This window comes from Columba livia, chromosome 5 (assembly GCF_036013475.1).
Source record: "Columba livia isolate bColLiv1 breed racing homer chromosome 5, bColLiv1.pat.W.v2, whole genome shotgun sequence".
In the NCBI taxonomy this organism is placed as follows: domain Eukaryota; kingdom Metazoa; phylum Chordata; class Aves; order Columbiformes; family Columbidae; genus Columba; species Columba livia.
In genome coordinates, this window is record NC_088606.1 from 26,766,884 (window position 1) to 26,782,565 (window position 15,682).

The 15,682-nt window shown below is 36.4% G+C and overlaps 1 protein-coding gene across 25 annotated transcripts in view; it reads right to left on the reverse strand.

Moving 5' to 3' along the window:
• MIPOL1 (mirror-image polydactyly 1) overlaps positions 1 to 15,682 on the reverse strand; it is a 193,616-nt gene that overhangs the window by 94,153 nt on the left and 83,781 nt on the right. For all 25 annotated transcript variants that reach the window (XM_065064027.1, XM_065064026.1, XM_065064023.1 and 22 more), the window contains one exon: positions 4,058 to 4,165. In XM_065064027.1, coding sequence (XP_064920099.1) covers positions 4,058 to 4,165 — 108 coding nt within the window. The remainder of the gene's footprint in view (positions 1 to 4,057; positions 4,166 to 15,682) is intronic.

The window sequence follows — 15,682 nt, forward strand, 5'->3', positions numbered from 1 at the left end:
AAGCAGATTAATAACTGCTTCAAGAAGAACACACCACCTAATTAAAAATTACAAAATAAATCAGGTCTGTGAAAAAAAGTCACCTCTCCCTATGTTTCATTCAAATCCAGTTACGTGATTCCTGTGAATTTTCACATTAAGATATTTGTTTCATAAGATTTATTTCCTATTCTTCAACTGAGTGAAGAGGACATTCACACTGCCAAAATCTTTATTTTTCCTTTAGGAAAATGTATTACTTAAAACTCTGCATTTCAAAACTGCACGCTACAAAGCCAGCAACGATAAAATGATCCACAACAATATTTGAATACTCATGAAAAAATAGCAATTCTTCAACTTTTCTATGTTTAATTGAATCAGCTATTTCAGTGTATTGTGGGAATACATTCATCAGAATCAGTAGAGACCAAATGTTAATTACCAAGACCAAGCAAAACTGAATAATCTTACATATAGACCCTGACACATTAGAACTGCAAAGCACTCTGCAGATCTTATTTTATGAAAATGTACTAAGAGCGCAAATGTATAGGCCCTTAGGAAGCAATTATCCCTAAAAGATTTAGCTATAATTCAATCTGAAATATTATAAGAGATTTTTTAAAATGGTTTCACAAAGAAGAGGATTATTTTACTTTAACTATGGAAATAGGGGCCCACATGCTCCTCTGAATGACCTCTGTGCAGTTGTGGGCATTGTCTGGAGGAAAGATTTGAAATTGTCCTTTTCATTCAGTTAGTACAATCCTCTATGACCCATAAAAACCCTATAAATATAGGAGTACTGGATGGCATTGTGGGACTGAATGGATCACATCACTATAAGGAATGTGATAAATACATTAAATACAGACATTTTAAATCACATATTGCTGATATATGTGCCAGAGATTAGTTAAGAAGAGCTATCTTACCAAAGGTGTGCAGGTGTTATAATGCATGGGAAGATGAAATGGCACAGCATAGCTCTATACAGCGTGCCTTATGTGTCATATGTTTTATTTGTCACATGGTCCTCAGGTGTAACATGGGATCTAAAAGTGTGTAAAAACAAAAGTATGCAAGAATGTTTACATCTTCTTTGCAATTCCTAGGTCTGGCCAACATACTGCCAGCACACCTCTCCCACAGGTACAAGTTCTCTCTCTCCTACTGTACCTTCCTCAGGTGCCTGTGGGCTGCTACCGCCTCAAGGAAGGGTGGCAGCAGCCCTGTGAGCCAATACAACCAAAAATAAAGCTGAAAGTTTGCAGCTCATCTTACCTGTTTTTACCATGCGATCAGCAGAATGAAATAGGTTTCTTGAGAATTGGTTTTACACTTTTTTCCTTCTGAGAAACTCACTATTGTGAAATGATTTTAAAAATAAAGAAAAAAATAACCTGTTGGGTTTTCTTGTTAAGCCTATTTCAGGACCCTATAGAGGCAATGACCTCATCTTTTATCACAAACTTTTGTGTCATCCTTAATCTAGCTGATTACCGTATCTTTATCTAGTTAAGATTTCAAGTATCCTTGCACCACATCTGATATTTACACTTCCGTTACTCCTCAAAGAAAAGCTAAAGCAGATCAAATTCCTCATCTACCACTTATCACCAAAATAAACCTTTTGCTAAACGGAATCAGACAACATTAATTTAGTTTAAGAAAGTAGGGAAAATTATATTTTTTAAAAAGAAAACCTTTCTTAAAAGACTTTGTCCTGGATAGACACAGAGAGAATACCTGGCCTCCTTCTGCAGGACAGGTGTTTACATCTGAATTAACAGCACATAGTGCAGTTCCCAGTTTGCACATGGAAGTGGTTAAAGTAAACGCAGTTCTCTGGATCATGGTGAAAATAAAAATGGTTGTGTTGCTACTTAACCCTGCGTCACAGAGACAAATGACCTGTCCTATTTCTCTGAAAATGGTTGGATGACCAGGGGGTGATCTCCAGCAGAGACAAGACAGGAGGGGATTCTTGGGTCTGTACCCCCACTCTGTGTGTAGCTCTGACGACAGGCACTGAGCACGTACAAGTGGCAGGAGGCGGCAGCTAAGAAAGACCAAGACGGTTTCACAGGGGAGGTGTGTGAAGCCCCCACTGCACGTCGTTACTTGTCGGGGGCTCTGGTTGAATGTTTCTCCTCCAGGGAGCTCTGCCGCTGATAGCAGCAGGACAAACCCCTTCTAAAGGAGTTGCTGACACGACTTCCACCCCTACCAGCCTGTCCATATCTTCTGGGCTGTAGCTACACTAAAAAGGGGTAACAAGCTTTTTATTTACATGCATGCTTAGGTCAGGATAAGTGTTCAGAAGCTGTATATCAAAGCTAACTATTGTCAATATTTCATATAGGCAAAGTTTTCAAGGTCAACGACTCAACTCATCGGGCTTTTAAAAGGTACTCTGGTGGACCTGTTCCCACTCTAGGCAACAGTAACAACGACTGAGACAAACTCTATAGAAGTACAATATTAAAAATTTCAACTTTATCAAGAATAGAAAAGCATTCTTTTTTTCCTTCCCAGACTCTCATCACTTAAAGACTACGACCAATTAACCTGTAACTTTGAAAAATCAAAAAATGCCTGTGACAGCCAGAAATTAAATTCTTTAAAGATTAGGTGCTGAGAGCAATATCAGGCTTAGAATGAAATCCTAGTAACACTCTGAACTCTTAAGTCACTTCTTGCTCTGAAATTATAATTATTCTGTAAGCATTATGTCAGGCACTATTAAATGTAAAAAGTGTAGTTTCAATAAAACATTGCTGTTTGCTACCAGAAAGACTCTCTGCATAGTATTTCCAATGACAAAAAAAACCACAAGTCAGCATGCAATTAATGAAAAACAATACTACGTTCAATAAGTAGCTTGCTTGGCAAGCACTGACTTTTAGTGACACCAGATTCAAAACAATACTATTACTGTGGTCAAAAACAGTCTTGAATTTTTGCATTCTCTATTTCTAATAATCTGAGAATGGGTTGCTTTTAGTATTGCACACCTGATTTTGTAATATTCACCATAGATTCTGATGGCATTTATAAACTCATGGAACATACAGCATTTGTGTGGCATGCAGACTCTCTCCATTTATTCATTACACTTTTTTTTTTACTGAGAAATGTCAAACTACACAAGGATTTACTTTAATTCTTATACTTTGCATCGGTCAAGCTGTTGCATGAATAATGATGTTTCCTGTATATGAAAAAAAAAATGAAAAAGGAGGCAGAGGAAAATCTGCCTATCAGTAAGATATGTTTGGATCTTACTGCCTAAACCAAACACATTGTTAAAATGACAACACAGTAACAACTGAGTAATTTCTGTGTTTATATTGTCTCTCCACTACCCATAAAACAGATTTTTAAGAATACAGTGGTTGAATAGGTGTGCACAATGTTTGCACGTCTTACCTGGCATAATCTCTTATTCTGGCTAGCGGTGAGATTGCTGGTTATGTAGCTATCAATTCCACTGACATTACAATTTCCCTTTCTCAAAGCAGCAATAACCTGTCACTTCAAGCTGTCCTTTCTCCGACCCTCTCCCTCCTTTCTGCTCATTTCTATTCTTATTGACAAGACTTATTATTCCTCCTCCCAATTCCAACTAGCTACCCTTTTGCAAATAGTAGTATCAACTATGTGGTCACTAGTAGTATAGGTCAACAATGTTATTAATATAGCACACACTGCTGGGAGCAGATCAAACAGCCATGCTTTAAAATATTAGTTTTGCAAAGGTACCGTGAGGCAAACAGTTGCAGTTTTCTTCACATTTTAAAACGTAATATTGCAAAGACACATCCCAAGAATTTAGTGTTAATTACCAGCCCAATAATTTGGAGGATATGTTATTTTTTTCTTGCTGTTTTCATACACAAAATGAAATAAAAGCATAACAGAAGGGTGCTGTATCTGTGTTTAAAGAAGGGGTTGTTGGCAAACACCATAGCTCACTTCTGCCGAAATGTACACAACTGATATATGCAGCCCAGAAAGCTGGCACCAGGGGCTTACAACCTTAATTTGCCTGCAAGAAGAAATGGAGATTTACCTTCAGAGCACGTTCTTGATTGTTTTCAGCAGTCAGATGTCTCGTGTTGTTTGCTGAAGTCTGGTTCTGCTCTTTCAGATGATGAAGCTCCTGCTCCAGCCGTTTGCACTGCAACGAGGAAAGAATCCCATTAAGTAGAGGAGTGTGGGCATATTTTTTTCAACAAGCCAAATGAATTAACGTAAATAACCCCATCACCACTTCTGCAGCAGAGAAAGCATCAGACAAAAGCAACTTACAATCCTAGACCAACACTAGGGCTACGTTTTTAAAATGTACATCCTTATTCACTTTCTTCCTGGTCCAATTGTATGCCAAAAAAAAGCCAAGTTTAGTATCAGATGAAGATATTTCACGGAACGTTTTAAAAAGTCTTAAAAATTAAAAAAAGTCAGGTTGAAATTCTGCTCCTATTTATGCCAATAAAATGATGTATTTTGGCTTTTAAATATTAAGTGGATATAAAGGAAGTAATACATGCTTTTAGAAAAAAAGCAAGCAAATTAAAGACCCTCCTCCCAGATCCAGCTCCCAGACTTTTATTAGAAAATATATGTGTAATTTTTATACTTGCATTTTTCAAGCTAAGAGATTACTCTAAATCCCAAACACACACCACATCTTGAAAGAAAAGAAGTTTTAAAATTGTTTTGTTTAAATATTTAACCTAATGACAAAGAATTAAAAATTTAACAATTGCCACTGTGTGCATACACACATATACTTACTGCTGTCAGCTGAACATCTATTTTAAAGATTAAAGATCTGCAAATCATGAACTAAATTACATTTCAGTGTTTTTTACAGTAAGACATCTTGCCCAGTTCCCTTGGTTTGCAAGAGCAGTTAGTTGTCAGCAGACAGTTAACTGTCCTGTTTTACAGAAAAAGCAAAATAAAACAGACAAAGTACCAGGAAGACATAGGGAAACAACTATTAGAACTAGGGAAAAACACAATATTAACAGGAACATTTTAAAACAGTATATTACAAGCAGGTAGTTTGGATATCATCACCAAACCCCAAAACTGATAGAATATGTTGGAACAATTAACTGATAAAAAGTATTTTATTAAATACTTTCTGAAAACACTGGTAAGAAAGGAATAAGAATTGTGACATAACGCCTGTGTAAGCATTACTGTCTCAAATGAAAGACCTGGAAACATCTTAGTGACTGTGGAAGACACAGGACTGAGCTTCTCATCAAGTGTATACAGCCTATTCCTGAGCAATTCAGTACATGGGACAATGAAGTGTGGCTCATGTCAACTCTAAGAAAAAGAAAAACTGAAAGAGAGAGCTGTAGGACTGCAAAAATTGTAACTGCGACCTAAGTAAAATAAGGAGGCCTAAAAGGATCTTGAGACAGAAATTTTAAAGACATACCAGTACATACAATTCTTAAACACAAAATAAGCCCTTTACTATGAACTACACATCAGGTATCCAGCATAGTATATAAAACAGAATGATTTGATCCTATATTTAAATACATTTTAAATAATTTATACATTTTAAATAATTGTAGATGTCCAACAGTGCTATTAAAAAAATTAAATTCACATCTCTGTTGTTGCATTTTATTCTGTAAGAAATTTGGGTTCGTTTGTAGTAGGATTACTTATCGTAAAGGCAGCAAAACTCTCTGACCTAGTGTCTTCTCTCCGTGTCTGTTGTTAAGTTCCTTAATGCACAGTTTCATTTTTATTGCAAGAAAAAGAGAAAAAGATATTTTCCAATAAAATAGGGAAATACAGAAAAAAAGTTAAGATACATTTGACTGCAAATATTTCTACCGATTTAAGACATTTAATATCTATGTTTATCTCACACACACACAAAAATGACAAATCATAGAATCACAGCTGTAATTCATTTTCATGTCCAGCCTGAAAACAATGTGTCTGCAGACATGAAAGTGCTAATAAAACTATTGAAAAACCCAACTCAGATTATGCAGCTTTTTTCACCTAGCAGCTTTTTTTTTTTTTCCTCTAGCAGTCATGATCTAAGCACCATTTTAAACAATTAAATCTATCTACTACTTCAGGCATTATCATGACACTTTACGCATTACATCATGTAACACTAGCAGGCCTCTCACTTTCCTGTTTTGGCAACACTCTTCTACAAAACAGTGCTTTGGAATTCCCAACAGCACAGGTTTCTTACAGTAAATATTATTTAAAAGGCTAAAATCTCAATCTACCTTTAAAACATGAATTTATATTAATGTTGTTCTCTTGACTCCAAAAGAGAAATGAAAATACACTAAGAGCAAATCTAGTTACAGGACCACGCAGAAAAACATCTTGATGTATAGGGTGGGTTGCACAACTAAAGTGCAAACCTGTTCTGCTCTTCACTCCTGTGCAGACAGGACAGTGGGACTCCAGTATCATGCAACATATAGAGAAAGTATGATAAAGAAGCAAATAACATGAAACGGATCACAGATGGATGGACCTCCCTATCAAGTCAGCCTTGCCATGATTATTACATTTACATCAATCTTGATAGCACTTTGTAATTAATTTTTAATTTCATTTCCACTAAGAGTTTTAATATTTTTAAAAAACTGGATGTATATAATCAGCATACTGCTGGAATCCATTTTGAGGGTATCTTTGAAAGAAATGGTGATCTAATTTGACCTTTGCATGTAAATGTCTTAATAAGCTGGAAACAATATATTAACAGAGGATGTTCTGAAATATCAATCAAAATGTATTTATTCCTAGCTGTCTAAGAAGTAAAATCTTTAATTATCCTGTTTGAGAAAGTATTATAATAATAGACTTACATGGCAACGTTGTGTATGTTTTACTAAAATTTCATACTCTATGACTCTTTGATACCTGAAATACTTTTAAAAAATTAAAATAGCATCATGAAAGCAAGCAGTTTTTCACAAGAACAAGAGCATATGAAATTTCTGTGTCATCTTGCAGTAAAGCAAAGTTTTAAAAATAGAATTAAAAACAATGCAGCCCTTCTATCGTTCAAGCCAAGATTTTTTGAATTCTGTGTCATTGGTTGTTAGCAAGGTCCAGTAAAAATAGACGTTCTTTAAAAGAACATCTGTTTTTATTGGTTCACTCTAGGGCTCTAAAATGCCAACGGCTGCAAGTAAGAAACTGGATTTCCTTCTGAAAACATATATAAAATATCTTTTGGAGCACAGTGAAGAGAAAGCATTGGCCAATTCAATACTGGCAAAAAGGAAATGTTTGATGTATCCTTTTAAGAAAGCTGAAAGCTAAAGGAAGTGTTTAATTTTAACTACTATAAATATGAATATCTAAATTCCGTTATTCCAAATTTGTCAATATTCATACTTAGCAAAAATTCAAACAGAATCCTCTTAAAGTCAGAAACCAAACATTTTGTGCAATGCAAGTTGCCTAAATGTCTGATCTGAGACGTAATTGCATACCTAAATGGAAGTTCCAGTGAATTTAACACTTTATGAAAGGCAGGTTGTTAATTGAGAAAACTGCTTCTTTACCTCAGATACTTTGAGCATATCAAGGAATACAAGAGCAGTGTAGATGAACATCAAAGAGAATATGCCTTGTTCAGAACACTAAAGACTTTGTTAAGTAAAAAATATTAAAACGTCACAAATGGTAACATGCCATTTTATGAAGGTTTCACACAAAAAATTCACCAAGAATTAGCATCGTTGTGTGACCTAGTGTGTGTATTCAGAGTTCGGCGGCCAAACAGGCAATACTGAAGATACATAAAAAAAAAAAAAAACAAGCAACCCTGAAACAGAAAAAGCTTTCCTCTCTTCCTTCAAACCCACATGTTCGTTCTCCTCTCTGGATGTATTTCCCTCAAAAAGTTTCCTACCTTACCTAGCCTCATTCAGCTGATAATGTACTTGTCAGGCAGTGAACCTCTTCAAACCTATTCCACATGTTCCTTGAGCAACCATCAGTGCTCACCTGTACAGTTTTCACTACAACATCACCCATTCCCAGCAACATGCACTCAATCTTCTCTTTAACCATGATTACACAGGGCACTCCTCTAAATGCACCATGATTCCCAGCTGCATTCCTCTAAATGCACCCATTCTTTCCAAACAAATACCCCTGTATCCAGCACAGGCTATATCACAAGGAGCTAAGACACAAAATGAAAAGCACAGCAGGTAACATACCAAAAGGATAAGAAGAGATTCAGACAGTAAAGAAAGGATAGACAACAAGTACACCTGTTCTTCCCCCCCCATCTTCTAATTTAAAACATCAGGCTACTGGTGAGCCTTTTCTAACGAGCATCAGCTAATGTGATTCAGAAGAATAAGGAGGTTTGTTGTGAGAGGTACCAGTTCAACATGCAGTGGATGCTGACCCCTTTCATTGACTACGCATGCTGGAGGATTGAGAACACCACAGGGAAAATCCAGACAAAGTGCAAAAAGGGACACTTGCTAAAGGGGATGCTGATGGAAAGGTCAAGAAGTGGATCAGGACAATATCACTGAGTAAACTCCTTGATGTTCGCCCAGAAAGAGACTGTTAAAAGATGGTCCTAGTTTCAGGTACACAAAGGGAGTAAAGATGGTTTAGAATGAATTGAGTATTTGAGAAGATAGAAAAATCGATGCAGATAACCACTTATTAGTGTTGGGCCTTTACCAGAAAATGAGGTTGCATTAACATATCAAATATAACTTTAGCACTTGTATAAACAAATCATCTTTAACATGCTGTCAGCTTTTCAGCATTTTCTTCTTCAACTTGTATCTACAACATGTTAACATGGTGTTATGGTGCCTGCCATGCCTACACAGATTGATGAGTTATTTTTTGATCATTACTTCATGTGATTTTTCAGTGAGGTGTTCTGAAACTAAAAGGTGCAGTCATTACACAAGAGCAAGGAAAAATCTGCAAGCCATTAGAGAAATAACATTAGTAGGGACAAAGGTGGAATACAGCAAAGTGTTAAAATCCAGCAGAACAAACCCCTGCCCCCAACCATTTGGTGCCCTTCCAGTTTGTTTATCTGAAGACAACACCTATCCTCAGAGGCCTTATGCAAGAGCGTATTTAACTCTGTGCTACTCAGGGCAATCAGACTGTTCACATGCTTTCAAACAGACATAAACGTTTTGCTACAGCAGGGTCCCTGGCTCTCATCTCACTGAACTAGATAGTAAAGTCAGGTGCATTACTCGTTTTGTATTTCAGCACAGACTTGACCCAGAGAAAGGGTTCTGTGACACTTCTTGGCTGAGGAAGCAACAGCCAAAGCAGCAGCTAAAGCTGAATATAACAGAAAAACATAACACTTCCTTACTACTAATGCAGTCTTGGTGGCTATTTAATCCTGTAACATCTATATTTGCTTTTAATATTACTATATAGCATGCAATGTTTTCCATCATCTTTCATTAAAATGAATCCAAACTAACCCCTTCTGGCCTTATGGCAATATGCTAAGGAAAAAAAAGGAGTCAACACATTATACCACTTATATGCCAGGAAAAAAAGGCAATTGATTTGTGTCTGTTAATACAGATATGAGGGTCAAAGTCTAATGAAACAAATGTACTAGACTAAGATGAGGCCAAATTCTGCACAAAGTTCTTTCCCGAATTTTGAATTCTGAATTACACTGGATTAGTACATTTTATCAGTATACATAAAAGGTAGTATTTTATGAAAATACAACTGTTCATCTAGAGTCCTTGTCAAAACCTGCAACGCTTATAATATTAAGAATCAGCACTGGCATAAAACACATGAGACTCCACTGCTGAAAAAAAGGGATAATATGTGGATGGAGGCACTGCAATATGCTTGCCCTGCTCTTGTACTCTTCCTGAAGCCTGGACTATCACTGAGCTGGGGCAGAGTGGTGAGTTTGGCAGATCTCTGGTCTGACCTGATCCCACTCAGTCAGTCTTACGTGGTCTCTGTAGTTTAATAACAGATCTTGTACATAACCACATCATCCCACAAATGGCTTCATCCTGTTGTTACATTTAAAGTAACATATTTTTATTCAAGTCAGACAAAAATAAAAGGTGAATGCATAGTCACTTATCATGGGTCAGCTGGTACACTTGATTGCATATCAGGGCCTTCACTTTAAACAGTGAGTAGTCTGTCACATTCTGTGTTTTTTTATGCATGAAGATCTTGCTGACCTGGGATATCAATTACTGAAGTAGTGAGAAATAAAAATAACCTAATTCCTACTGAATAACTTAGGAAAATGGTTTATGTCCTCCAAATTATGGGAAAATAGGAGTCAATTTGAATAGCAGATGAACTGTTTTCCAGCATACATTTCTTCCTTTACGCATTTTCAGTGAAATGCTCATCAGCAAAGTAAATGACACACCATATCTTGATGGAAAAATGCACAAATATCATTAAAAGGTGAGCTCATGGGATACCAAGATCCTACTACTGCAGAGCATAATACTTTCAGAAGTGATGAATTGCAAATACGTTTTGAAATTAGTTAACATATATTCACTGAAATAAACAACTGAAGTACAAGTAATTATTCTAGACACCAAACATGAAAACGAAGAAGAAACATGGCTACTTTTTTGCCTGTTATATTTTTTAAGTCATTATCTGAAGAATCATGAATACAGTAAACAACCATGTGAAGCAAACAAAACCAATTCAACTGACTCTTCTTTTAGCTTATTATTTTCTTTGCCTCTTCTTACTCTGTTTATAATGATCTACTCTTCTTAGAAGCTCTCAGCTCAAAGATGCTAAATGGAATGCAAGTGTTGTCATTTCAACAGCCCTCCTGTCCCCCTCCTCTCAATATTTTTTTTAACAGTCTACCCCTTGTCCCAAATTCATCACCATTTCTGGAGAGGCAAACATCTTGCGCCACTTGGATGCTGCACAACTCTTTCCTTTGCAGACAAAAATAATACCAAAGTCATCCAGTCAAAACACAAACCAACCTTTGGTGTCACTGTGAATTATGTACTTTGAACTGCAGATGTTTGGAAGCACTTACATTTATATAAATAGATTTTATCCTTTTTCTTCTAAAATAATAATATCAAAAGAAATAAATGAGTTTCTACATAATGATATTAGAAAGATTTTTCCATTAAGTTACGATTTTGAATTAAGGCTTTCTAACCTCTGAAAGAAAAGACTTTTCTTCAAAGTTCTGGCAAATGACCAACAAATGTGTTTAAATGATTATTTATACAATGCCCAGCAGCTTAGAACTACTGGGACTTCAAGAAAGAGAAGTGCTTTTGTAGAGCTTAGGCCTCAGAAATATATGCATCTTTAAAAATGTATATTCTATTAGTAAGAGAAACACTTAAATGTAAACACATTTTTTTTTAAAAAAAAATATTTTTTTAATTCCTAGCAGTGCAATGGTGTCCTGCTCCAATAGAAGCCACAAGAAGAAATGCATCAAAATACAAATGAAACATTTTTGTCTTCCTTGTCACTATGAGCCAGCTGGAACCTGCAGCATTGAAGCAGATAAAATGCTGTATACTTGATCTTGTTTCCTCCTACCATTCCTTTCCCCTTCTCCTTCTGAACACTTCCAAATGCAGCAAAACAAGCTTTCATTTATTTTCATTTGAACAGTTAAAGGAACTCTAAGTGCACAGATAGACATTCAGAAAATTCAGACAATAAAGTTTAACTGCTTTTACTCTTTATGTTATAAGTCCTTGCCACAAAACAAAGTCAAGTAAAGGGACCTGCACAGGATATCCAGTTTTTAGGGATAAAATGCCAAGATGGACATCATCAGGTCCCAATGGATGTGATCAACAAAATAACAGCTATGTTTCCACCAGCTAGCAAAAAGGACTGGTGTGGTTTAATCTGGCAGGCAGCTAAATACCACACAGCCATTCACTCACTGCCCTTCCCCCCACAGTGGGATGGGGGAGAGAATTGGGGAAAAAATGTAAAACTCATGGACTGAGATAAAGATAGTTTAATAGGGGAGAAAAGGACGGGAAAATAATAATAATAATAACTATAACAACAACAACAATAATAGTAGTAGTAGTAATACTAACAATATTATATACAAAACAAGTGATGCACAATGCAATTGCTCACCATGCCCATCTCCAAGCAGCATTCTCCCCTGACAGCTTTCCTCCTAGTTTATATACCAAGCATGACATCATACGGTGTGGAATATCCCTTTGGTCAGGTGGGCCCAGCTGTCCTGGCCATGTCCCTTCCCAACTTCTTGTGGACCCCGAGTCCACTTGCTGGCAGGGTGGTGTAAGGAGTAGAAAAGGCCTTGGCTCTGTGTAAGCACTGCTCAGCAATAACTAAAACAGCATGTTACCAACATTATTCTCATCCCAAATCCAAAACACAGCACTATACTGGCTACTAGGAAGAAAATTAACTCTATCCCAGCCAAAACGAGGGCACATGTGCAGCTATTCAATAGCATGGCCTAGCCCTATGATACTTAGCCACCCAACTTCATTCTTTATATATTCTTACACTTTATTTCAGTGATGACATTTCAAAGATCAAGACAAGCTTGATCTACTTCTTAAAGAGTTCAGCACACACAGATTTCCCTAATCAATGACACCCATTATAAAAAATATGCAAGGAGAGGAAGAGAAAGGAAAACGTGATGTTCTTGAGCTGTGACTACAGGTCACTCAAGCAGGGTCCCTGTGCTGGAGGTGCCACTGGATGATTCTGCAAACAGGGGGTACAGACAGACTCCTGACCTGCAGGAGGAAATGTAACAGCAAAAGGTGCTGAAGCCACATAACTGGGTCTTCTTTAGACTCTCCTGTATCTGTTGCATGTAAGTTACCCATCTTTCCTCACCTCTGATCCATTCTTTATAGTTGTTTCTAATGAGACCATAAACCCAGTAACTTGGAATCAAACATTTATTCATGAGGCTGTACTGCATCTGAAATTAAGCAAAAATGCATTCAACTAACCTAAGAGGTTTTTTTTTCCTTTTTTTCTAATTGCCTGTCATACATAAATAAGTGACTTCTGTTTTACATGGAAGTCACATTATTAATTCAATTTCTTAATTTCATGCCTATAAGACTAATAAATAATGTATAAACTAAGCAAGTAAGCTGAGGAGTAGTATGCAAGGTTAATATGCTTGCTCACACATACGCCTCACTGCAGTGTTGGAGAAACACTACAAACTGGCACAGTACAATGAACTTCATATAGTTTGCATGTCCGTGTGTTATATTAAAAAGCCAAGGAAATTACCAATACTTGCAAATAACTCAGGAAATGGAAAATACTACTTAAAATTTTATCATAAGAGGGAAAAATCATTCAAGAGTCAAGACTCTCTTCAAAAAGCAATGACGAAAAATTTTAAAAAGTAAATATTTTAGCTAAATTCTAAACCACTGAATAAAGGTTTGTAAGTACCATAATACTTAGATTTAGGTATTCTAGCATACAGATTAAAGAGACTATTTCAGAGTAGAAGCTTCTGAACAGAAAAGAATTCAGAGTAGCTAACCTCAACATCTTAAAAAACTTAAAGAAAATAAAATAACACCAAAGACACCTTGGAATGAATTTGCCATTAAAGCATGGCATGTATTAGTACACTACTCACAAGAGAACGAGGACTGAAAAACCCTGACTATCTGAAATAACTTCTACCCTGGTTGAGTAGTAAGTAGTGCTGCCAGAAGGGTCTCAAAGAAACCAGTCAGAGCAGCTGAATATTAAAATATTACACTGATGTTTTACTTACAGCCTTAGTATCTGTTTTCCAAGTCAATGCATCTCCTACATGCTCATTTACACACAATTTTGTAAGATAGCTTTCGTCATTCTAATCTCTACTGCTAGCTACTGTGTGATTCGTTAGCACATTGAGCTGTAATATGAAATGGGCTACTGCAGTCACAATACTTAGTAAATGCAGATAACCTGCTACATCACTGATTTTCTGTCTTCAGTTAGATAGGGACAGATTCCTCAGTAGCCAGCCACATCTTCATCACATGGGCTCAAAAAACCCATTTATTCCTGCAGATTTGTCGATCCTACGCATGTTCTATCTAACATGGCAATATAGTCACAGAATGGTTGAGGTTGAAAAGCATATCTGGAGGTTAACCTTCCTAATTGTCCTGCTCAAGCAGGCCACCTAAGGCCAGCTTCCCAGGACTAGATGGTTTTTTAATATCTTTTAAATATCTCTAATGAGGGAGACTACAAAAAGACTATGTATTCTGAATAAAAGAAACATAAATTTCAGAAAGCCATTAACTTCATTTTTTACTAGCTATTTTACTTTTTTGTTTTATTTCCCCTCTGTTGCTAAGAAGAAAACACAGGTCTTCCCTCTTCAGATTCTTTAGTCTCTCCCTCCTCAAATGCTGCATCTTCCTTTCTTTTGCACAGCAGAATATACATGTACTCTAATTCTCAGTTCTCATCTTGGGCCATGTGAGGTTCATTCCACTGCACTGTCTCATTTTTGTCTACATTTTTGCTTCATCTTGTTCCCATAAATATTCTCTTCATATGCAATTCTTCTCAATAACTCTTATTATGCAGGTGTTTGCTGATAACTCTTGATGAACGTTGACTAGTCACTTTTTCTAACATTAAATGAAGTTAGTAAATAGGACTTTCATATTTAATGGGATGAGAAATTAGGACAGAAAGTTTAAGAAGCTTACACCTGACAAGATGATGTCAAAACTGGGATTACTATACCCCAAACCTTTGCTCTACTGACTCAACCAAATGATACAGAGCCATTGCTTCCCATGGCCATGTGTTTTGCTGGCTCCTTGGAAGCGTAGTTAGTTCCATTACAACCAGATGGCCCATGGCCAAGAGACAGCTTGTCAAACATATGACACAACACACCATGACAGATAGCTGATAATTGCTTTTGTTTAAAGCCTTTCCCCCACCCCTAGTTAATAATCTGCAGTGTTGGTACTCAAAAAATATATACAGTAGAATGGTGGTAGTTTTGGCTGATACACCTGAGTTTTCAGCCACATAAAGTAGTGAAGGTATATGACAAGAAGAAATTTTAGAAAGAAACATCCACAGCTTTCCAACTAGATCTAGAAATTAGGAATCTGATTCTCAAATACATGCAAGGCATTCATCTGCTGACAGAGGTATGTTTTCAGAAAGTGTAACCTTGTTTAATTGAACATAACCGATATTAATTGACAAGAAAACAAAATTTGGTAAACAATCTGCCATTCTAATAAGCTGGTTTTCAATTACCTTCAATGGATTTTCTTAAAATCCATACGTAAACAAGACTGTTTCCTAAACGTTATGTTGATATTTACTGCACAGAAGGACAGGAATACTTCTGGTACATTTTTAAATATCATCAAAGTATTCAAGAAAATTATATCATGGATCACTGTATAGATGACACAGCTTCTTATTCTTTTTGGATACTGTAATAATGGGATTGCAGGTGTTTCTCATGGTACACACTGTTTGTCCTGACAAATACCACACTCTCAATAGAGTCATCAGTTGCTTCAATGGCAGTTCTTCAGTTTTTTGTGGTGCAATGCATTCTCCCAGAAATTCTATTATGTGTAATAAAAGCTACTTTAAGGTAGAGATTTAACAC